This window comes from Salvia hispanica, chromosome 6, assembly GCF_023119035.1.
Source record: "Salvia hispanica cultivar TCC Black 2014 chromosome 6, UniMelb_Shisp_WGS_1.0, whole genome shotgun sequence".
NCBI lineage: Eukaryota > Viridiplantae > Streptophyta > Magnoliopsida > Lamiales > Lamiaceae > Salvia > Salvia hispanica.
Genome location: NC_062970.1, coordinates 24,987,772 through 25,009,809, shown reverse-complemented (window position 1 = coordinate 25,009,809; position 22,038 = coordinate 24,987,772). Strand labels below are relative to the sequence as shown.

At 33.8% G+C, this 22,038-nt stretch overlaps 2 protein-coding genes across 3 annotated transcripts; both read right to left on the bottom strand.

The window, feature by feature from the left end:
* Positions 1-3,517: 3,517 nt before the first annotated feature.
* On the bottom strand, positions 3,518-9,000 carry LOC125192908 (anaphase-promoting complex subunit 6). The gene is made up of 16 exons (XM_048090584.1): positions 8,685-9,000; positions 8,376-8,510; positions 8,146-8,219; positions 7,991-8,030; positions 7,739-7,784; positions 7,502-7,581; positions 7,209-7,387; positions 7,017-7,142; positions 6,264-6,338; positions 6,019-6,144; positions 5,150-5,219; positions 4,948-5,030; positions 4,756-4,869; positions 4,079-4,178; positions 3,969-4,004; positions 3,518-3,872 (listed from the first exon to the last, which is right to left on the bottom strand). Exons 1-16 carry the CDS (start codon positions 8,928-8,930, stop codon positions 3,750-3,752), a joined length of 1,653 nt encoding a protein of 550 aa, XP_047946541.1. The 5' UTR covers positions 8,931-9,000; the 3' UTR covers positions 3,518-3,749.
* Positions 9,001-17,523: 8,523 nt separating this feature from the next.
* Positions 17,524-21,724, bottom strand: LOC125195691 (protein GRAVITROPIC IN THE LIGHT 1-like). Of its 2 annotated transcripts, XM_048093851.1 has the most exons (3): positions 21,667-21,724; positions 21,476-21,550; positions 17,524-18,995 (listed from the first exon to the last, which is right to left on the bottom strand). In XM_048093851.1, exon 3 carries the CDS (start codon positions 18,980-18,982, stop codon positions 17,729-17,731), a length of 1,254 nt encoding a protein of 417 aa, XP_047949808.1. In that variant the 5' UTR covers positions 18,983-18,995; positions 21,476-21,550; positions 21,667-21,724; the 3' UTR covers positions 17,524-17,728. The 2 variants fall into 2 exon arrangements, with proteins under 2 accessions (XP_047949808.1, XP_047949809.1); XM_048093852.1 differs by lacking the exon at positions 21,476-21,550 and having other exon boundaries at positions 21,667-21,685.
* Between the last annotated feature and the right edge of the window lie 314 nt (positions 21,725-22,038).

Sequence of the window (22,038 nt, the reverse complement as noted above, 5' to 3'; positions counted from 1 at the left end):
TGATAAAAGAACTGTAGAGATTTATTTATTCTTAAAGCATTAGTTATATAAATTTGTAGACTTGTACTTATCATTGCTAAACGCGTATAACTTATAAAACATATACTTAAACATTTTAGTTAAAAGAACATTCAACCGTTTTGTATTATGGAAGTCTAACATGATCGGTGATCCCTCCGATGACAAAAAAAAGGTCAAACCAAATTTGTGTGGTATATATTGGTCTATTGATTTTAGAAGTGAACAGATAGTCGTTCAAACTTGAAAGTCGACTTCTTCAAAAATTACTCTCTCTGTCCCACTTTAGGAATTCTAATTTACCATTTTGGCCTTTGTTCTTTTAGGAGTTTCGATTTATTATTTTTTGTTGTCTCACTTTAAGAGAGTTCTGATTGAAATTTTCCATAAAAGGTAATAGGCTCCACATTTCACTAATTTTTTTTCACTAACATTTTATTATAAATTAATATATAAAAGTAGGACTCACGTTCCACTATATTTTTCACCAACTTTTCTTTACATTTTCTAAAATCTGTGTCGAACTCAAATGAAACTCTTAAAGTGGGATGGAAAGAGTATTTATTAGTACTCCCTCCGTCCCCTATAATTTGTCACCATTTGACCCGACACAGATTTTAAGAAATGTAATAGAAAGTGAGTTGAAAAAGTTAGTGGCATGTGGATCCTACTTTTATATAAAGTGTGAGTAAGAAAGAGTTACTGGAATAAGGGGTCCACTACCAAAAATGATAAAAGTGAAAGGTGACAAATTTTTAGGGACGGACGAAAATGGAAATAAGTGACAAATTTTCAGGATTGGAGAGAGTATAATATACTCCGTACTAGTTTATAATAGAAAATATGATGAATAAATAAAAATAATAAAATTGAGAATGTTTCAAAAAAGAAAACATAAATTAGGTATACTAACTGAAATAGTTGTTATTTAATTATTTAATCTCTTTTTGGATATTTAGTTATGGAATTATTTAATTAGTTATTATTCCGTCGAGTCGAATATATCTATAAGCTCTGTTTCAGATTTTCTTTGTTGGTTTTTTCCTGAGATGTATTGGTTAAATCGAACCAACCATTGGGTATTAAATAGGGGCATTGTCATATTTTTGAAGCAATCAATGAAAAAGATCTCTTTAGATATTTTTTGCCGCAATTTCATCTCAATTTGAAATACCATTCTGTCTTACAGGTTGACCCTGCTCGCAGACCCCCGATATCGAGCCATATTTACAACAACATGGTTCTTAGGATTGACAGGCTCCATTTCAACCATTGGTATTGTGGTATTGGAAAGGATGATCACATCCTCCACAGATTTTTCTTTTACATCCTTCGGACATTATGTGATAGACATTTTAATGGTTTTTTCGTTCACTAGCAAAGTAATATGCACTTGCTAGCTAATTTTTCTGCTAGAAATACCATATATATGAAGATCACTCTAACGAAAATTTCACATCACAAAAAACATATGAGTTTTAAAAAACAATGACCAATACAATAAAACACAATACCTTGATAATAGTTGTCCCAGGGAAGGACGCACCATAGGCCCGCTCATTTTTACGGGCTTAAGGCTATCCACAACAGTCATCCCTTAAACATCCCTTCCTTTCACTATTCATGGGTCACGCACCACTTTTTATCCCATCTCTTATTCAAGGGACAACACCTGCAACTATTCATGAAGTTAATGCATGCCGCATGGCAATTCTTCTATTGCCAATGCATGTAGTCAATGCGGCCAAGCATCGGGGGAAACCATGACATTCTTTGTAAAGATGAGGCAACTATAGGCAATGCAAGTCGTGGGTCTCTAAAGATATTCCGCACCGAAGTTGTTGGGAACGCCTCTACAAAAAAAAATTCACGCATTCGAGTTCAAGGCCAATAAAACCATTGTAGGATTGCCCAGTAGCAAGATGTCGGACTGCAGACATACACTTTTGCAGTGTTGTAAGACTCTACGGAACAATAGCGTCAACTCAATTTGGAAGAACTCATCATGAGCTACCAATGTATTTGCGGTTCGCAGAAATAAGTCTTGGCACATGTGAAAACGACGTTAGAAGCATTCCTCTCCATCATGGTTGTTTTAGGAGAACAAGTCAATAAAAGATATAATAACGTAAGGGAAAGTCTTTCTATATTGTTCTCTCTCTTAATTTATTTTTTCTATATTTTTCTCTCTCTTAATTTATTTGTTCTTCACTTTAACTATTTATTATTATTTTCTCAAAACACGTGCAAAAATGAAATGTTTCATTTTGAACGAGACATAGTGAGTATATACAAGTAGAACACTTTCAAACTTTGAAATTCACAGAAACTTTTGAAACTCTCTTGCCTATTCCTTGAACTAAAAAGTAACCAAAAAACTTATACCTTGAACCACCCTACTTCACTTTGCATCTCCCATTCTGCCCCATGAAGGCTGTCGAGCTGATTTTGACGAGCCAATTTTCCTGTCAAGTGAAACATATTGTTGTCATATTTGTGTGTTGCTATCATATTTTTAGGCCCACCCAAATCATAGATCAAAGTTAAACACATCAACGTAGCAATGTAAAACAACAACATGAAATATGTTATGTGCGTCCTCTTTTAACTTGTATAGTAAATTATGCTTATTTGGGAGCAACTTCGCCAAGAATTCGACGTTTCCCAATTTCACCGCTATGAAGAATAATTCCGATGAATCCACCGTTGCTTCAACATCTTGTTTAATCAATTCAGCAGTATCCCAAAATCCATCCATTAATATGTAGGCTAGTAATAAAAATCATCCATTAATTTGTAGGATAGTAATAAAAACCATCCACAAACTGAGTTAGTATAATTTTTTGGCAATTTGAAAAGAGTCAACGTTAGCTTTTCAAAATTGGACTCGAAATGCAACAAAAGAAATAATACAAAATTATTGGATACAAAAAGCTAACCATTTCTTATAATATTGTCCCCAGAGTCTTGATCGTTGTCATGAGGAACGGACTTATATGGTTATCACCCAAATTCTAGTTGTCATTCTAATGCATATATGCAGTACTATCTTTTTTGCTATCTGATTGCATATGCGTGGTTGAGATTATACAATAGTAATGTCACTCTGTGTGTGTGTGTGCGCGCGCGCATCTGTCTCACTAAAAATAAAACATTTTTCTTTTTAGAATAATCCATTAAAAATAAAAACATTTTCTAAAATGGAAACAACATCTTACTTTTTCTTTTTATTAACCCACAATGCAACATCGCATAAAATCTCATGCTAGAAACCAAATATTCATGTTTATTGGAACGGAGAAAGTAAGATTTTGAAAAGATCAAAACTTAGAGACTATTTTGACCTTGTGCGAACAGGGTTTTGTCACGTAAGGTTCTGGGAGGTTGAATCCTATTTAGTTTATGAAATCATGAATTTATTTGTGTTCTGTTAAAAGGTGAAATATGCAACGATTGACTTATATTGTGCAAACTTTCCATATTGCTTGCAAATATGAACTGGCTATTAAACTTATGTACTCCATTTCACAATGAGCTATAGAAATTGTTTTATAGGTCTAACAAATGCAAAGCCACCCAATAAACTACTACTACTGCTACAAAAAAAAAAAGAGGATAACCACAAATTAAATATGGCCCTATGTTACAGTTCGAGCTATTCTCTCTATGAATGTGTATGCTTACATATCGAAACGACTACATAATTAACAATACAAAGATTTATAATCCATTCAAGTAAACAACTGGCTTCTAACTGTCCCAACTTTAGGGTTTGTATCAAGTTGGCATTCGTCTTGAAGGGCCAGTGTCAGCATCTCCGTGCAGAATTGATCGTCGGATTTTATCCATAAAGCCTGCCAATATAACAACATCCATAAATAAACGCGGCCAATGTGATTGTAAATACAAGAGCTTGGTAAATCAGCTTCTGAACTGAGAGAATTTCATACCTTGTGATAGTGTGTAATTGCTGCTGTGAAATTGTCCTGTAAAAGGGAAGATCTGTAAGACAGAGCCCCGGACTCGAGTTTAGCATAAAAGATGATTTATAGAAGCGGACCTGTAGATGATAGGTGTATGCAAGCCCAGCGTATGTACTTAAACTTCTTGTTGATAATGCGAGTGCTTTCTCATAGTACACAATTGCCTCATTGTACCTCCTGATGGTTGTAACATTTATAAATTATGAAACCAAAACATATTATAACAAAATAATCAAGATGACATTCTTTAGTTCATGGGTGACATACAACGCTATCCAGCAAGTAAAACTATGAATATATGAAATGGCAAAGCAGGGCAGACCATTATCCTATCCTAGCAGAGTTCCCTCGAGCATCATATTAAAATTTCGATCAGATATTTGACTGACTCAGCTGGATAACATATGGACATATTGCATATGGATAAAAAAAAAACAGACTGCAAAAAGTTCGCTGAACTTGTAATATACAGTTTCCAACATATAATGTGCACGGATTTTGGTAACAAATTTTTACCTTCCCACAGCTGATAAGAGGGTTTAGTGATTTTTCTAAAATATTAGACGCACACAAAGGAGAACAGGTGGATAAATACCTAAACAACACTAGGACGTCTTTGATAACAACAATAAAATGTGAGGTTCTCGATCACAGGGTACAAGGAACACAAAGTCATGTATCAAGAAGACTCAATGAAGCCAGTTGATATAATCAAGCATCATTTATAGATTGTAATATAAGAAAAGAAACATACTTCAACTTTCTCAATGCATGAGCAAGGTTGACTAAAGTTGGCTCCCACATCTCACTTAAAGATGATGGTACATTAGCCAGTGTCTTCTCAAACCACCACACGGCATTCTTATACCTGAAATATGCCAGAAGTTCACGACCATACTAAAAGGGAATCATTCTCAAGTAAATATTCACGAGGCATATATCTTACTCCTTCATATGATAAGCCACAACTCCAAGCTCATTATTCACAAGTGGATCCGAATGACATATGGCTTGGGCCTGCATGAAAAACTGAATGCAAAGACATATGAACTTGGTCAAATAGCACTAGTTACTAATGCAACAAATGAGCTATATATCTAGTTCTCTACAGCCAACCAATTTCTTAAGCCAAAACATGTGGCAGTTACCTGCTCAGCAAGTTTAAAACTATGGGTTCGCATGTATTCCATTCCAATGTATAGTGAAGGCAAGTGGCACCTGATATAAAAGGGAGAAAAAGAAAAAGAGAAAAAAATAGTACATCAAGAATCAATCATGATACTAATCAGTAGAAACTAGCAGCCTCATTAAGCAAACTGAACTATGATGTGATGCAAAGTGTAAAGAAAAAAAAAACAAGGCCTCGCCATCAAGGCAGATTCCTAAAATGAGGTTTAGCACTAGCATCCCAAAGATCAAAATATTAATATTGGGAGCTCCTATTGACGTCCCCGAGATCAGAAGTTCAGAACTCCTACTGGCATAAGACCTAGGGGCATGAAGGTAATTCCCTGTCCACCAATTAACCATCAAGGATTTTGCAACTCATATCATTTGAACAAAATCTGCAGTAACTTAGGACAACATTGGATTCTATGGAAAGGTCAGATTTGACACTATTTTTTGGATTTTGACAGCAAAAAACCGTCCCTACTCCCCAGCAGAAGATGACAAAGTGATGAGTATGCATATCTCACACCTGATTTAACCAAGCCAATTCAAACAAATAATACCAATTTTAGAATGTACTCCCACCATACCACCGAGATTACCTACTTTCCTTTTTGGTTTGTCCCAATCAAGATGGTCAATTAATGAAAATAGAAACACCTTTATCTCTTCTTTAATTACCTCTCTGTTACTTTATTCTCTCCACTCAACACAAAAAATTATTTTGCATAAAATCCCGTGCAGCTTAGGAAGGGGTCATCTTCCTTGGGACGGAAGGAGTATATGGATAAGAAGTCAAAGGAAACGAATGCAAATGCACAGACGGTGGACAGTATTGAACACTTACCCAGGAAATAAACGTGCAGCAGTGCGGTAAGCTGACATTGCTTGATCTCCTTCTTCTTGGGCTGCATATGCATTCCCATATCCAATCCAAGCCGGAGCAAATGTTCCATCTAAACTTGTTGCCTTGCTGGGGAGGATGACCAGGAATTGAATCAGAGATAAACAGGCAAAATAGATAATAAACCAATATAATGTGATCTTGTTTGATAGGGAACTCAAAACTAGAAAATCTTACAAGATATATACCTGAAATAACGACGTGACTGGTCATACTTTTTTATGCAGTAGTAGTAGCAACCCACAGCAAACCATGACAAAGCTCTGAATAAACATGCCACATGAAGTCAATACTGTCAATGAGACATAAATCTGGAAATTTGGAAGCACAAGAAAGCTGATCATTTTAAGAATAAAGAATATTAGTGGATGAACTGATGGTGTCTATGCTATTGCTAAATTTGACTGACAAAATAAAAAAGAAATGCATACAAGTTTTCAGTATTTTTGCCCATTTATTCGGATTAACTATATTAAAGCCTAAAGGTCACTAAAAGTTCACAGTTTTAGACAATACTTTTTGTGCTGATGTTTGCTTATAATGGACCATGTCTGAAAGCTTTAAACTCAAAAGACTACTGAAAAGTGGCCTTAGGGTGCATTTCTAGAGAACAATGTTTCCTTCAATTATCATCTCAGTTTCTTTTAGAGGAAACATTTTTTGCAATATTTAAACATCAAAGCCACTAGGAAGCTACCCAGGAGTTTTAGATCATAAAAACTGAACCTGTTGATCAAAATCATAATAACACTGAAAATTATGTTTAACCTATCTATTGATATTCGATTGCTACATTGTTGGCACAAAGAACTTGTCAGGGTACTTTCAGGACTCAGGAGCACACAGTGCATATAAAATAAAAGTAAAACAAGTAAAAAAATTCCTTTCCAGGTAGATGATGGTTTTTTCATAAGTGGTGTAAAAGAGTGTAAAGTTCTCACTTTTGAGGATAGTCCTTGACTAAATTGCACGACATCAGATAGAGTTCATTAGAATGCCCAAGCTCCATCGCTGCTGCTAAATGCACTAGGGTGCACTTCAGGTGAAAAGGGTCCTTTTCAAGCAATCTGAATTAAATGCATGTCAGTAACCAATTGGAAATAATTATCGAAGAGAAGTATAGACAAACCCACATAGACGTTAGTTCAAAACATTTTTGGTATTCACCACACTGGTGGTAGTATTCAGCTTTGCAGGCTAAGAGATCAGTGTTGTTCTTCAGAGTACATAATGATTTCCCAGGCGTCTTTGTATTAGCAACTTCGACCTCGAGTTCTTTAAATTTGGTTTCAACAACATTTTCTTTCTCATACTGGAAATCAAGCCACATGTTAATCTAATGTTGATCATCATTTCTACAGATGTGAACATACACGGTATTTACAAAAAGATATGGAGACTAGTTTCACAAACTTGGAAATCTTACCTTCTTTACCAGGCATGAATAAAATGAAGATAGCCATCCATCTTTAGGAGAAAATTGCAAGGTTGCAAGTAGATTGGTCTCTAGAAAAAAAGCAGAGCAATGAGTGAGTTCTAATTGTCAAATAGATCAATTACAGCAATCTTGGTTCCAATAAATGAGATACCAGATGAGTAGAAAAACGGGAAATCTATGTTTGTGTGAGATGGGATGCACTTTTACTGAAAACATATCCCTCACCTTCTTCGCAAGTGAGCATATGGCCCTCTATAAGACATTCCAAGGCCTGAGAAAAGAAAGATGACACGTGATCCAAGAAAACATGCAGTCAATCAAAGAACGTATTTAGTAGCATGAAATGATTTAAACATCTGATTCTGAGATAAAGAAAATGTTTATTCAGATTACGGCCTTGGAACATTAAAGCTCTTCGTAATGGTTTCAAACAATAGATGAAAATCAGGCTGCAATACAGGCAGTTAATAGCCATACCTCATAACATAGAGGATCGGCTTTAATGGCGGCTTTGTACCTTCACGTGTCATGAGAAAAAGATAAACAGATTGAGCTCTACAAGCTAACCAATTCTACTCTACCTAAATCTTAACTACAAAATAGAGCAAATTCTTATCTTCAATATTACTCACCATAAACGAGCTTGTGAGCGATTTTCCAAGGCCTCATATGCCTTGCCTCTTAAAAAGCATATCGCCGATATAATCTGCCAGAGAAATGTAACTATCATACTTCACTACGACCACTACCAGGAAAAGTTATTAATGACTAACGCGTCATTTCTTTTATTTTCAATATACCAACAAAGACACAGCAAGCAGTAAATGCCATATTCGATTGTGTTTGATCCAAACAAACTTACATTGATTTCACGATCTTCGCCATCTTTATCCAGGTACATGCTACTGCACTCCTTTGTGTCAATAATATTACCATGCTCATCCACATTACCATCACCAAGCATCAACAGGCATTGATCCCACTCCTTCAGTTCTTCCTAATTGAATAATACAGTTCTCAAATAACTAAGAAAAATATAGCATAACTAACACAAAAATTCAATTTCACACAGAAATGGAATAGCAGTGGAAAAATTCGAAGTTGTAGAATAAATGTTGAAATAGAAGTTATCACAAGTAGCTGGAGAGTGGAGAAGGAAGTGAAGTATTACGAGGCATTTGGCAGCTAGGTAGCGGAAACGAAGGTCGCGAAGGACGATTTGCGACGCATTGAGGAGGTGGAATGCGCGGCGGTAGTGTCGGCCAAGGTAGAGCGCCTGCGCCTGCATATATATGTCGGCAGGGTCCGCCGTCACCGCCGCCACCTTGTCGGCAAAGAAGATCGCCGACGAGTAGAGATGCTTGCTCACACAGTCGCGGACCACGCCTCGCAGCTTCTCGATTTGCTCTTCCCTCATTTCCTCCGCTGCAAATCGTGTAAATCGGCTCAAATTGAGGGGTTGGAATTAGGGCTTGGGGATGCAGATTGGGGTTCTTTCTCAATGGTCTTATTTTTTTTCCTTTTCTATAACAAATTATACGTTGACGTGAAAGTCAATTTAAAATATATGCATTATAAAGTTCAAAATACACCAAAAAGATAATTGCAAAATTCTACTATCAAACTTCATAATTTACTTTTTAAAATTTTAAAAAGTATAGGACTGACCATGATTTACTATCAATTTAAAATATTTATTTAGATATTTATTTTTTATTGTTTGTCTCATATGAATGATGATATAAAATTTTGTATTATATTGGGCTGAATTTGGGCTTTAAAATTTTGAATATTAAATTTGAATTTGGAACCGAACGAAGAGGGAGATTGCCAAGTTTTCCTCCATCTACACCAATACCCTGAGGATGTGGGGCAACGATGAAAGTATGAAAGACATCTACGACAAAGCCATGAAGACATACTCCCGAAATGGGGTATTTCTCGAGTTCAAGCACTATGACATCTGACTCATTGTCAAGGATTTACCGAAGTTCCGAGTGGGGTAGGTGGCGAGCGGGTCGAAGAGGACGAAGATCAACGCCAGCGGCAACTACACCAGGTGTAATGTGGTAGGCGCAATGTGGTGGAGCTTAACCTTAACACTGAGCCTATGGAAGAGAGTTTTGGCACACCGGTGCCTAAAGATAGTTGTCGTCCCATCGACATTAAAGCGACAAGAGGAAGGGGAATGCCAACACTACAGAAAAAGTTGAATTGTCGACGATGGCCAATCTCTCAGTAGTTATTGATAGATTACCTACGGAAAACATTGCTACCGAAAAAATTTCAATAGTCCATAGCTTAAAAAATTACCCATGGAATTTTTCGTTGGCAATTCGTCGGTAGACACTGTTTACCAACTGAAAAATTAGAATTGCCGATAGAAAATTCGTCAGTAAATTTGTTGTTTTTTGTAGTAGAAGGTGACAACGTCCGAGCCAGAAGCCTTGACTCCGATGGACCACCCAAGACCCGTAGCTCACTTCCTTGGTCTGGGTCACAGCGTAGACGACGTTGTTAGACACACATTACGCCCTCATTGGGTGCTAGAACCCCACTAAGCTAGAAGTCCTCGAGGAACTCATGAACTCATGAACTAGCTCAAAGCCAGTTGGGATTGAAGAAGTGATCTGGTTTTCATCCACAGTGTACTAGTTTTTTTTCTATGTTTTTTTATAATTAAGTATTTTAGGTGTTACCTTTAATTTGTGTTGTTTTGATATTTTATTTTATAACATAAAATTTTTAAAAAGATAAAAGTAATGGTGGTGTGGAAAACAGGGAGAAATTACACCACACATATAAAATGTTTTATCAATGTTTCAATTTAATACAAAATGTTTAAGTTAACATAAATCATAGAGAATGTTCATTTGAGTTTTTAAGTGTATAAAGAGTCTAATCATACAGATTAATTTGGAGTATGACATAATAGATGCAATATGATACATACAGTAAAAAGTACTAACAGTGTTAGTAAGAATGAAACATAATGTATAAACTTGAAACTCAAAGAAACATTCTATACGATAGGTATGTATTCATATCAAAACGCTAAGTATAAGTAAAACTTAAAACACTTGCAGTCCATTGGATTTTGTGATTTAACGGTTAGATTAATGTCACGTGTCATCTAATAATGTAGATTTTTAGCCTAATAATGTACCTAGGATAATAATGTAACATTTTAGTCTAATAATGTACATGTCCATTCTAATAATGTACCTCGACGAATGATATACATTTTTAGTATAATAATGTAGCTTATCGCAGCCATCCAATCTAAGGATCCAAGGGTTGTGATTTGTGATGTGGTTTACATTAAGATGTTGTAAGGACCCTAACACACCCCCTATACGATATATGTTAAGTTAAAACATTTTATATTAAATTGAAATATTGGTGAAATATTTTGCATGTATGGTGTAATTTTTCCGGAAAATGTAATAAGTGGATTTATATGGCAAACTATTGCAGGTGTACTATTGCAGGTGTATGGACAGAAATATAATATGCTAATGTAGCAGAGGAAAAAATTGAGATGGGCGGATTTATAGCGCGGACTCCCTTAGGCCTCAAGATAAATGTGATGATTTGCTAAATTTGATTTTTTAGATGGTCTTTTTGTTTATAATATTGCATATAAATGTGGCATTAATCAAACTATTTTAGACAATTTGAGACATTTTCAAATACTTTGTCAATGTAAACACGTAGATTAATTTTGAAAAGGCCGATTATAGATACTGGCCTTCGGTTACAATATTACTACCAAACATAGTATTTACAACAAGATCCAAATGTTACTGAAATGCGTAATCGTACTCTATTAAATAAAGATATAACATAAAGTACGAATCCCCAAAGGCTCCTGACTGATTTATAAAATAATTTACACAACTCGGGCACGCCTTATTAATATATTATGAGTTGCATTTAGTTGACCAAATCTATATTTTTTATGCTGTTGCCTGTTGGTATTGGCCGTTTCTTAGTACGTGACATTTTCCCTATTATAAATTCGAATGTCAACTAAAATAAATTATGTTGAAAAAAACTCAAGTGTCTGTAAATAAATATATACGTACTATCATGTTTCGAAGAGTTTTTGCTCCGCCTAATATACGAGTCTCATTTTAATTCGTCACGAAAAATTTAAAAGAAAGTTAATGATAAAATATAGTGAAATGTGAGACTCATTTTTACATATACTCATTTATATAATAGAATGCGAATAATATGAGTTAGTGAAAAGTGAGTGCACCTATCATTTATAGTAAAAGTGAATCCGAACTTCTAATGATGGATAGACTAAAATGATAAACTGGAACCATTAATGACGGACGAAAATGAAGATATTTTTTTAGAATATAGAGTCTTTTAACTTTTTTGCCATCCATTGATAAAAGGAATATTATTTGGAGCTATAGTAGAATTCTAATCCTTTTGGATTATTAAGATTTGCTAGAGAATAATAGTCAACAAATTCAATTAACGTAAGCTTACTTTTTGCTGCCTACTATTTTGTCTGTTTTGTTTGTCGTGATTATAACAAAAAATCATGCTTGATCAAAGTCAAGTAAAATATAAGCCGGCATAGATCTCCAAATTCTAATCCTAGAGAAACGACAACATAACTATTCAAACCATCTATATATATGTGTGAATTGCTTGTGTCCAATATTAATTGTTAGTTGCAAATAAATTAGCAATGAAGCGATTGAGTGGCTTGTTGTTAGTGGTTGCTGTTTTGATGTGTTTATTGTTGTGTGATGGATTTGAAGCCAGAAAAATGGGTGATATTGGAAAAGTGTTTATGAATCAAAATGGGGAACACGTCGAGGGTCGAGCATTAGTGCAGTCTGTTCCTAGTCCAGGTGTTGGCCATTGAAGATAGATAGATGAGAGAGAGATGTGATCATGTGATTCATTATTGCTTTTTTTTTTCGTTTTTTTATGGAATTTTATATACAGTTTACTGATTATCAAGTTTCAGCATTGAAAAAAAATAGTAATCCCTCTGTTTTACTTTAAGAGAAGCATTTCTAATTCGGCACGAAATTTTATATAGTGTTGCTCTATGAGTAAAGTACATAGAATAAAATAAGAGGGAGAAAAAAATAGAGAAAACAAGACGCCCCAAAAGAATGCAGGGAAGGAGTATAATAATGACTTATTTCTTTCTAGACTACGTCTACGCTAATTTCAAATAAACGAATTAATATTAAATGAATCCATTATAATCTTTTATAAATAGAATTAATACTCCTCCACTAAATTACTAGTATTAAACAATATGTATAAAACAAAACAGTATAAAAAGGTAAGGGAGCTCTATTTGAACAACTCCTTCTATCCCATAACAATCCCATAACAACAGTTAAGTTTCGTCATTTCTGTCTATCTAACAGTAAGAGTCATATATATCATTTTTATCATAAATAATAAATAGGTTTTATATTCCACTTACATTCTATTATAAAACCAATACAAAACATGGATATTATATTCCACTAACTTTTCTAATCCACTATTATTTACATTTCTTAAAATTTGTGCTCACACCAAATGTGACTCCTATTATGGGACGAAGAGTGGCGGAGCCAGACTTTTAACGATAAGGGGCCCAAAAAACTACTCTGTCTGTTCATAAAAAATAGTCTCATTTATAGACGACACGAGTTTTAATGAGAAAGTAGGAGAGTAAAAAAGGGAATATATAAAAATGTGGGTAAATTATAAGACGAAAATGTTCCATTTTTATGAATAAACTATGTTTTGTAGACATTTCAAAATGACAAAATGAGATTTTTTTGTGAACGGAGAGAGTATTATAATATATTGAGTATTTTCAGTGTTCGGAAACAACTTGAACATAAGCTAGAAAAATATGAATATATTTTTAGGGCATAGCGTTGATATTAATTTTTCTAATATTATACAGAATTATATATTTACACGTCTACAGAATTGTTTTTATTCTTAAATCATAAATATCATTCTTTATGAATATAAATTTAAATCATTTATGCAAAATTAGTCGGGAGAAATAGACATTGTTTTTATTCTTAACTCATAAATATCATTCTTTATGAATATAAATTTAAATCATTTATGCAAAATTACTCAGAGAGAAAATCAATAAAAATAGTAATATGAGAAAATCAATAATACTCTAAATGAATATGATAAAAATAAACCAGAATTGCTAATTTAATAATTTTAATAATAAAGCCATAAATGAACTAAACACAACTCTAAAATCAGTTTTACTGATTGTATTATACATTTATACAGTTATAGAGTTAATAATTATCTACTAATATTAGAAAATCTAAAAAAACATACTCCACCAGGTTTTGTTGTAGAGTATAAGAAGCCAAAATAAACATCGGTTAGGAAAACTTTAACTCGAGAGAAAATCAATGAAAATAGTAATATAAGAAAATCAATAATACTCTAAATGAATATGATAAAAATAAACCAGAATTACTAATTTAATAAATTTAAAAATAAAGCCATAAATGAACTAAACACAACTCTAAAATCAGTTTTACTAATTGTATTATACATTTATACAGTTGTAGAGTTAATAATTATCTACTAATATTAGAAAATCTGAAAAAACATACTCCACCGGGATTTGTTGTAGAGTATAAGAAAAATAAACCAGAATTACTAATTTAATAAATTTAAAAATAAAGCCATATATGAACTAAACACAACTCTAAAATAGTTTTACTAATTGTATTATACATTTATACAGTTGTAGAGTTTATAATTATCTACTAATGATAGAAAATCAGAAAAAATATACTCCACCAGGATTTGTTGTAAAGTATAAGAAAAATAAACCAGAATTACTAATTTAATAAATTTAAAAATAAGGCCATAAATGATCTAAACACAACTCTAAAATCAGTTTTACTAATTGTATTATACATTTATACAGTTGTTGTTATCTCGCATATTAGAGGCTTGTTTCCACACCAACTGCGCTAGCTACTGATATTATTCATACTGCATACATATAATATATACAGTAAATATTCAAATGGCTGGGGGCCCAAGGGCCCCCCTGGCCCCACCGTGGCTCTGCCACTGGGGACGAAAGGCCAAATTTGTGCTCACACCAAATGTTACTTCTATTATAAAACCAATACAAAAAGTGAACATCATATTCCATAAACTTTTCTAATCCACTATTCTTTACATTTCTTAAAATGTGAACTCACACCAAATGTGACTCCTATTATGAAACGAAAGAGTAATGAAATAATTAATTAACATTATTATATTAGTATTATTAAAAATAAATAATACTATATATCTAGATTGCAAAATGTAGAGAGAGTTGGAAGAAGGGTTTTTTATCCACGTAGAATTCACTTCTGTTTTTTATAATGATGTATTAGCGAATGTTGCAGGTGAGATCCTCTTTCACCGTAATCATTGAATATTTTCTCGCTCACAATATATCATACTCTCTTCATCTCAACTAAGTTGAGTCATATTCTATTTTACGATGTCTCATCTAAGCTGAGTCATTTCCTTTTTTAAAAAAAAATAAAATATTCAATCACTTTTACTTTATTCCATCACATATTTTGCTCTCTCTTTATTTTCTTATTTTATTTCTCTCTCCTATTTTTTAACACAATTTCTTAATTTCTGTGCCCAAAAGTTTTGACTTAATTTAGTTGAGACCGAGAGAGTATTGAAATAAAGCATAGAGCTAATAATACATAAATAACGAAGTGGAATTCCAAAATATCCAGACAGCTTAAATTATTTTTGGCGGTGAATGAGTGATTGTGTGCGTGTGATTTTTGGCAAGGGTATTGTGAATTGGTGGTTTTTTGCTATGATTCACAACTTCGAGTATTCCTAATTGTGAATTAGTTTATTTTGGTCGTAATTCATAACTTCGAATAATCATGGTTGGGAATAACTTAACTTTTATCCGCTAAAAAGTTGATTTTACCTTTTAATTTAAATTGGTACTAATATTTTTTCTTCTCTTTAAATGAGAATCGACAATTTAAAGTACCGATTATAAAATACTAAGGGCATGTTTGATAAGTTAGTAATACCAAGATAGAGAATTATATATGGACATTTTTAATTGTTTGATATCATAGTTAAGCTTAACTCAAAGCCCAATATAAGACCAGAGTCCTATCTAATCTTACCAAAATTATAACATTAACCTTGTTTATGTATCTCACCAATTTGTCAAGTTAAGCCATGTGATTTAATATACAATACAAATTTAGATAATTTCTTTTCTATCAAACAACAACGGAAAAAAATCATATCTTTGCATATCTTGACATGAAGCCCGTATTTCTTATCTTGTTTTACATATCTTCTCATATTCCATCTTTTGTACCAAACAAGTCCAGCATATCATTTTTCTATCTTAACGCTTGCGGTATAATTCAATCATTACAGAATATCAACAATGCACTACTCATTAATAAACAACATGCTAATGTTTACTGACATGTGTTTTAATAATTTTGATCGACTGCCTGTGAATTAAAAAAATCCATATTATTTTGTAAGTGGCGGATCCAATAATGATATTTGTATAAAATATTTGAGTAAATTGAAATTGACAATAAATGAGATTTTTGTTCAATAGAGCCCGAAAAGATATTACACGTGTTTTTGGTTAATAGAAAAAAATAAACACAAAGACTGTTTTTTTCCGGTAAAAGATAAACCAAAAATGTTACTTCCAAAAAATAATCACAATCTGATGCATTAATGCATCATTCCGTGATGATATATGAAACAATAAATTTATAGTCATATTATGACCATGTACACAATTTTTAGTTAATATAGGTATTATACAATGCTCGGATATTATTTTATAATTATATTTACAATTTATTAAATCCTAACCTTTTAATTTATTGTACTAAACACTACAGTAAGATAACTCAAAATTATCTTAATCTACCAAACACCCAATATATGTAAATTAACTAATCGAAACTATGATTATTATCATAATGGTATCATGTCTAGTCGAAACATGACATAACTACCAAACGAGCTCTAAGAGTAAGATGGTGGCTCTAGAAAGTTTCGCTTAGTGAAATAGTAATCCTTTGTGCTGCTGCAACAAGTGACTGATACTCTCTCCGTCTGCAAATAAGAGTCTCATTTTTTCATTTTAGTCCGTCCGCGAATAAGTATCCTGGTTCACTTTTACCATAAATGGTAATAGGGTCCCACATTCCACTAACTCATTCCACTAACATTTCATTTAAAACTAATATATGCAAGTGAGACTCTTATTCCACTAACTTTTTTTCCACCCACTTTTCTTAACATTTCTTAAAACCTGTGCCGCCCATGAATGAGACTCCTAATGGCAGACGGAGGGAGTATTTCTTTCGACTATCCATTAATTTATATTTTTATTTAAAAACAAATATTTACTTTTTCTTTCTTTATTATATTTATTATTTTACCCACTCTTTATTTCTCCACTTTATTATTTCTTTCATTAACTAAAAAAATATATTTTTCTTAAATTGTATGTTAAAAGAAATCAATCACTTAAGAGATAGTATCATTTTAATTTTTAAAATTTTAAATTATTTCAAACAGAGACATTATTATTTTTGCATTTTAAATTATACATCTTCATCCAATTTTATTACTATTTCATTTAGCTGATTGGCATTTCATTATTTTAAACCTATGTCTTCTAGATTTTAATTACCAACTTTGAAAGTGGTGCATTTCAGATAAGTAATGGTTATAAGCATATTCAATTAGGATCGGAGTTTGGCTGCTCCATTAATGCCTGCATTTCTCATCAATTCTCGGTCAAACTTAGCCGCCCACTTTTTTCTAATTGGCCCTACCCCTATCATTACATATTCCTCTTTATGAAGTTAGTATCTTTTACTTTTATTACTCATAAATGGAATATCTGTATGTATTTACATATAGTACAAATTGATTAATAATCATACTACAAAAAATCATTCAAGAAAATACAAATGCCAACTAGCTTAATCATACAATGTACAGCTGCAACTTTCATTAAATAATTTTGCAGATATTGATACACAACAACATAACCATATGTAAATCTAATTAAATAAACAATCCTAATTCTAATCAAGCCAAGGCAATCACCACCAAAAAAAAGAGGTTCCAAGCCTGCCTTTGCCATCGGCGACGATCACCTTAAATTAAATACACTTGCGATTGAACGACGACGCTCGCGACCCTAACCCCCGGAACGACAGTGAACGCCACTACTGGCTCCGGGGATGCATCGAAAGCCTCGTCGTTCACGCTCTCCATGTACACCTCCGAGAACCGGCTCCCATTGCTCACCCGAAAAATCGCCACCTCCGGGTCCAATGCGAAGGCGAGGCAATGCAGCATCCACACGCGCTTCGCCATCTCACAGAAGGTGGCGAAGAACGCGTTCTCCGGCATCACGCCGGAGCTCACCAGATTCCTCTGATCCAGATTGCCGAAAAGCGACGCCTCCATCTTCGGATGAATTACACGTAGATATTTCGCGCGGCAGAATTCCGCGAATATCGATTTTGGCTTCCGACCTAGATAATCCGCTGGCCTCGCGGATTTCAGCTCCGTGAATCTCTCGAAGAACTCGCGGCGGCGATTCTCCTTCTCCGGCGAAGACGACGCGTATTTTTCGGAGAAACAGGGGCGATCGAAGCAATCGAACATCTCTCGGCAAACGAATGATTCGAAGGCGAAGCAAATGTGACTCCGCTCCCAAAACGAGACGCCAGGCTGGATCGAAGCCGCGGCGGCGTCCAGATCCCAATCCTCCGACTCCATCTCGTCCACGAGCAACCGAACGAAGCTCCGAACCGACTTCACCGCCTGCCGAAGCAGCGATACGAAATGGCTCGGTCTCACCTCTCCGCGATCTCGAAACGACAGCTGTCCTCCTCCTCCTCCTCCGCTCGAGTTGAGCCTTTTGTCGAGCAGCTTGCAGTCGCCATCGATCTCCGCCAGCTTCTCCTTCAAAAACACGATCTCCGATTCCTTCAGCTTCACCTGCGAATCGAGCTTCCGACTCGTGATCTCATACATCTTCACGAGACTGCTCTGCTCCTGAGCCTCGGCGACGAGCAGCGCCGTCGCCGGAGACGCCTCAGCGAGCTCCTTCTTCGAAAATCGCTGCCTAAGCTCCGACAATTTCTTCAGCTCAGCAACAATCGCCCGATCCGCCAATTGAATAACGTCGGCGTCGTACGGCGATTGCGCGCACTGTAATTGAGCATATGACGCCTTAATCGACGATAAAGCGGCGAAGAGCTTCGCCACAAAAGCTTCTCCAACCGCCTTGTCTCGATCCTTGTTAATCTTCTCGCGAGATTTGGCCTTCCTGATATCCTCGTGCAGGACCTTGGCGAAGGTGCGCGCGAGGCGGCTCTTCTTCGGCGTGAAGGAATCCATGGCGATGTGGAAACTGGGGATGATTTGAGCAGAAGAATTGGGGGAGAATAGTTAAATAGAGAAACGAATATGAATTGCAATGATTAGAAATAGTATAAGTTTGCATAATGAGCGTGTTTCAGTAAAGCTAGCTGCAATCTGCAAGTTCATGAGAGCAGAATTCCCACTTTCTATAACTGTAGATCTCAAATCTCATCATTTTTCAACAATGTGGCCGTGTTTTTGTTTGAATTTTAATTATTTTTTCACAACGGTATGCAATCATGGGAGGAATACCAATTTTTAACTAAGGAGTCGCTGCAATGTCCAATTTAGGCACGTCTAAAGCCGAAGACCATTCTTTACAATTATACTCCCTCCCTCTTCTAATGCGTCTCTCGCTTTGATCCAACTCGAGTTTTAAAAAATGTTATAATAAAATGTAGGAAGAGAATGATAATTAAAATAGTATGAATAGATATTATGACCCACATTATTATTACTATTTGATAGTGGATCCTAGTGTATTAAGTTGTAAATAAAATGGGAAATGAGTTTGGAAGAAGTTTCCATAAATTGAAATGAGATAAGTAATTTTTATGCGACAAACGACGTATCCTTATTTTTATGGGACATAGAGAATATTACTTGCTTACAATAAAATGTGATTATGAATGAGGTAATAGAATGTGAAATAATAAAGATAAATAGAACAATTAATATAAAATGGACCAAAAGAAAAAATTGAAACATGAGAGACGGACGAAGTATCAATTCTGAATGTAGACTTATTTTATAATAATTGTTTGCTACGCTACAACGATTGGACATCCATAAAATTATATGTCCCGACTCGAATTACATGATCTGCAAAATCATTCTATATATCCACTTCCAGTCCCTACATCCCATTTTAATTGAGTATTTTTTAGGTAATTCTAGTGTAATCATTTTTTTATAAAATAAAAACACACTTAATCTCTTTTATCTTATTATTTATTATAATTTATTATTTATTTTATTTTATCTTCTATTTTATTCTCTCTTCATATATGTATTTTTTTTGTATTTTATTTTTACCCAACTCAACTAACTAAATATTTTTTCTTAAATCTATGTACCATAAAAAAAATACTATCTCAATTCTCAACTGCTACAAAAGAAGAAAACTTAACGGATACTATCAGTTTACATGGGAACGGACGACCAATACTTACTCTGTTGCGTACCACGATGCAACACATCACATGGTAGGACATGGAAATGTCACAACTTTCCTTAAACCTACCTTCAACGTGAAATGCATCCACTCTTGAATAACATTTCAGAGCAAAAATGGAACAGCTCTAGATAGAAAATAAAAAATAAAATTTAGGCAGTACTGGCTTCACATAATGAATTGGATTCATAGGGCCCAATCTGCATCAAATCTCCAAAAGCATTTAACATTTTCATTAATTAATTGGATTCCTATGACGTTGCAATACTACTAAGACAAGAAAATTTTAAGAATAATTATTACTGATATTACTATGTATAAAAATTGCAATTGGTTTTACCTGACAAATAAATTCAAATAATATTCAATATTTAAATATACTCCATATTTATGGAATAAGAGTAGCATGGAATCAACTAAATTTGCATTATTAGCATTCTCTAAATATCATTTTTTAAAATCCAATACTCGAAAGAAACATCTTGTTTAAGACAGAGCGGAGGAACACTATTATTAAATAATCAATGGTCCCTAAACTAAGTAAATTATAGTACAAGAGTTAAAATTTGTAAATGATTTAGATTTACCAGAGAAAAATTATGCACATATTTTTCTTTTTTTCTTTTTAATTCAACCATCGAAGGTGTCTTATTTAATAAATAATCATTTATTTTCCGTCCATATTAAAATACTTCATTACCATTTTTCTCTGTTTTAATATAATCAACGCCTTCACCTAAACTTTCGTATTAATAAAAAGTATGATCATATTAAATGAGAGAAAAACTCACTAGCTAATTCCCCATTTCCTACACATTCAACCAAAAATTTAAATCAAAGAAACATATTTAATTTATAATTTATATAAAGTGTACTCCCCTCTTTCCGCCTTTTAAAGAGCTACTATACCATTTTGGATTGTCGGCGATTTATAGAACCAATTATTTTATTCTATTTTTAAAATATGAATTTAATATTCCACAAACTTTTTAAATCCACGCTCTAATATAAAATTAATACTAGTACTTTTTTTCTTTTACTTTTCTTGATAAATTTAAAATTTCTTAAAACTGATTACAAATGGGTTCATTAAATTGTGGACTGTAGGAGGTAAATTGGAACCATGTCACCAAGTCACGTGACAAGATCGGACAATTGCTATAGATGCACGTGACCAGAAATGTCTAAAGGACAACGACGGCCAAACAATTTAGAAACATTTTTACCATTTTACCCCTTCGAACACGTTCATTAACAAAAATTAAATGCATACGCAGTGTAAAGAGAGTCGTTACCTTCCAAAACAGAATGCAGAAATAGGCCTCTGCGGCGACCACTGTGAATCTCAACAAACCGTAAAATATTACAGCCTAAATTTGGAGTCAAATCAGGTAAGCGAAGATTGTGAAGAACGGAGAGGTTTTTCCGATTAAAGTTTTTATGATCGATAAAGAGTTTATTTATAATGACAAAAAAACACACTCACCGGAATCGGATACGGATTGGAAGAGAGACGGGAGAAAACGAAGAGCAAATTATAAGGAAATTAAAAATAAATAAAAAGTCTTTGCTTGCGATTGGAAATTTAAAAAGACTTGGCAAATAAATACCCCAATATTTCTCCCAAAGGACGCGTTTTCTGTATATTTATTAATTTAGGTACAACTGGAGAGATTAAAATAAAATACTACTAGTAACAATCTTTCAATAAGAAAAACAAACTATTTATGCAAATAGTTTGAAAATTAAGTTTATTTATTAGTGCAATTTAAATAATAGCCCTTTTATCTTTTAAACTCTCTATTTTCTATTTTCTTTATTTGTCATTATTAGTCTCATTTCTTGGTGGCATGAGTTT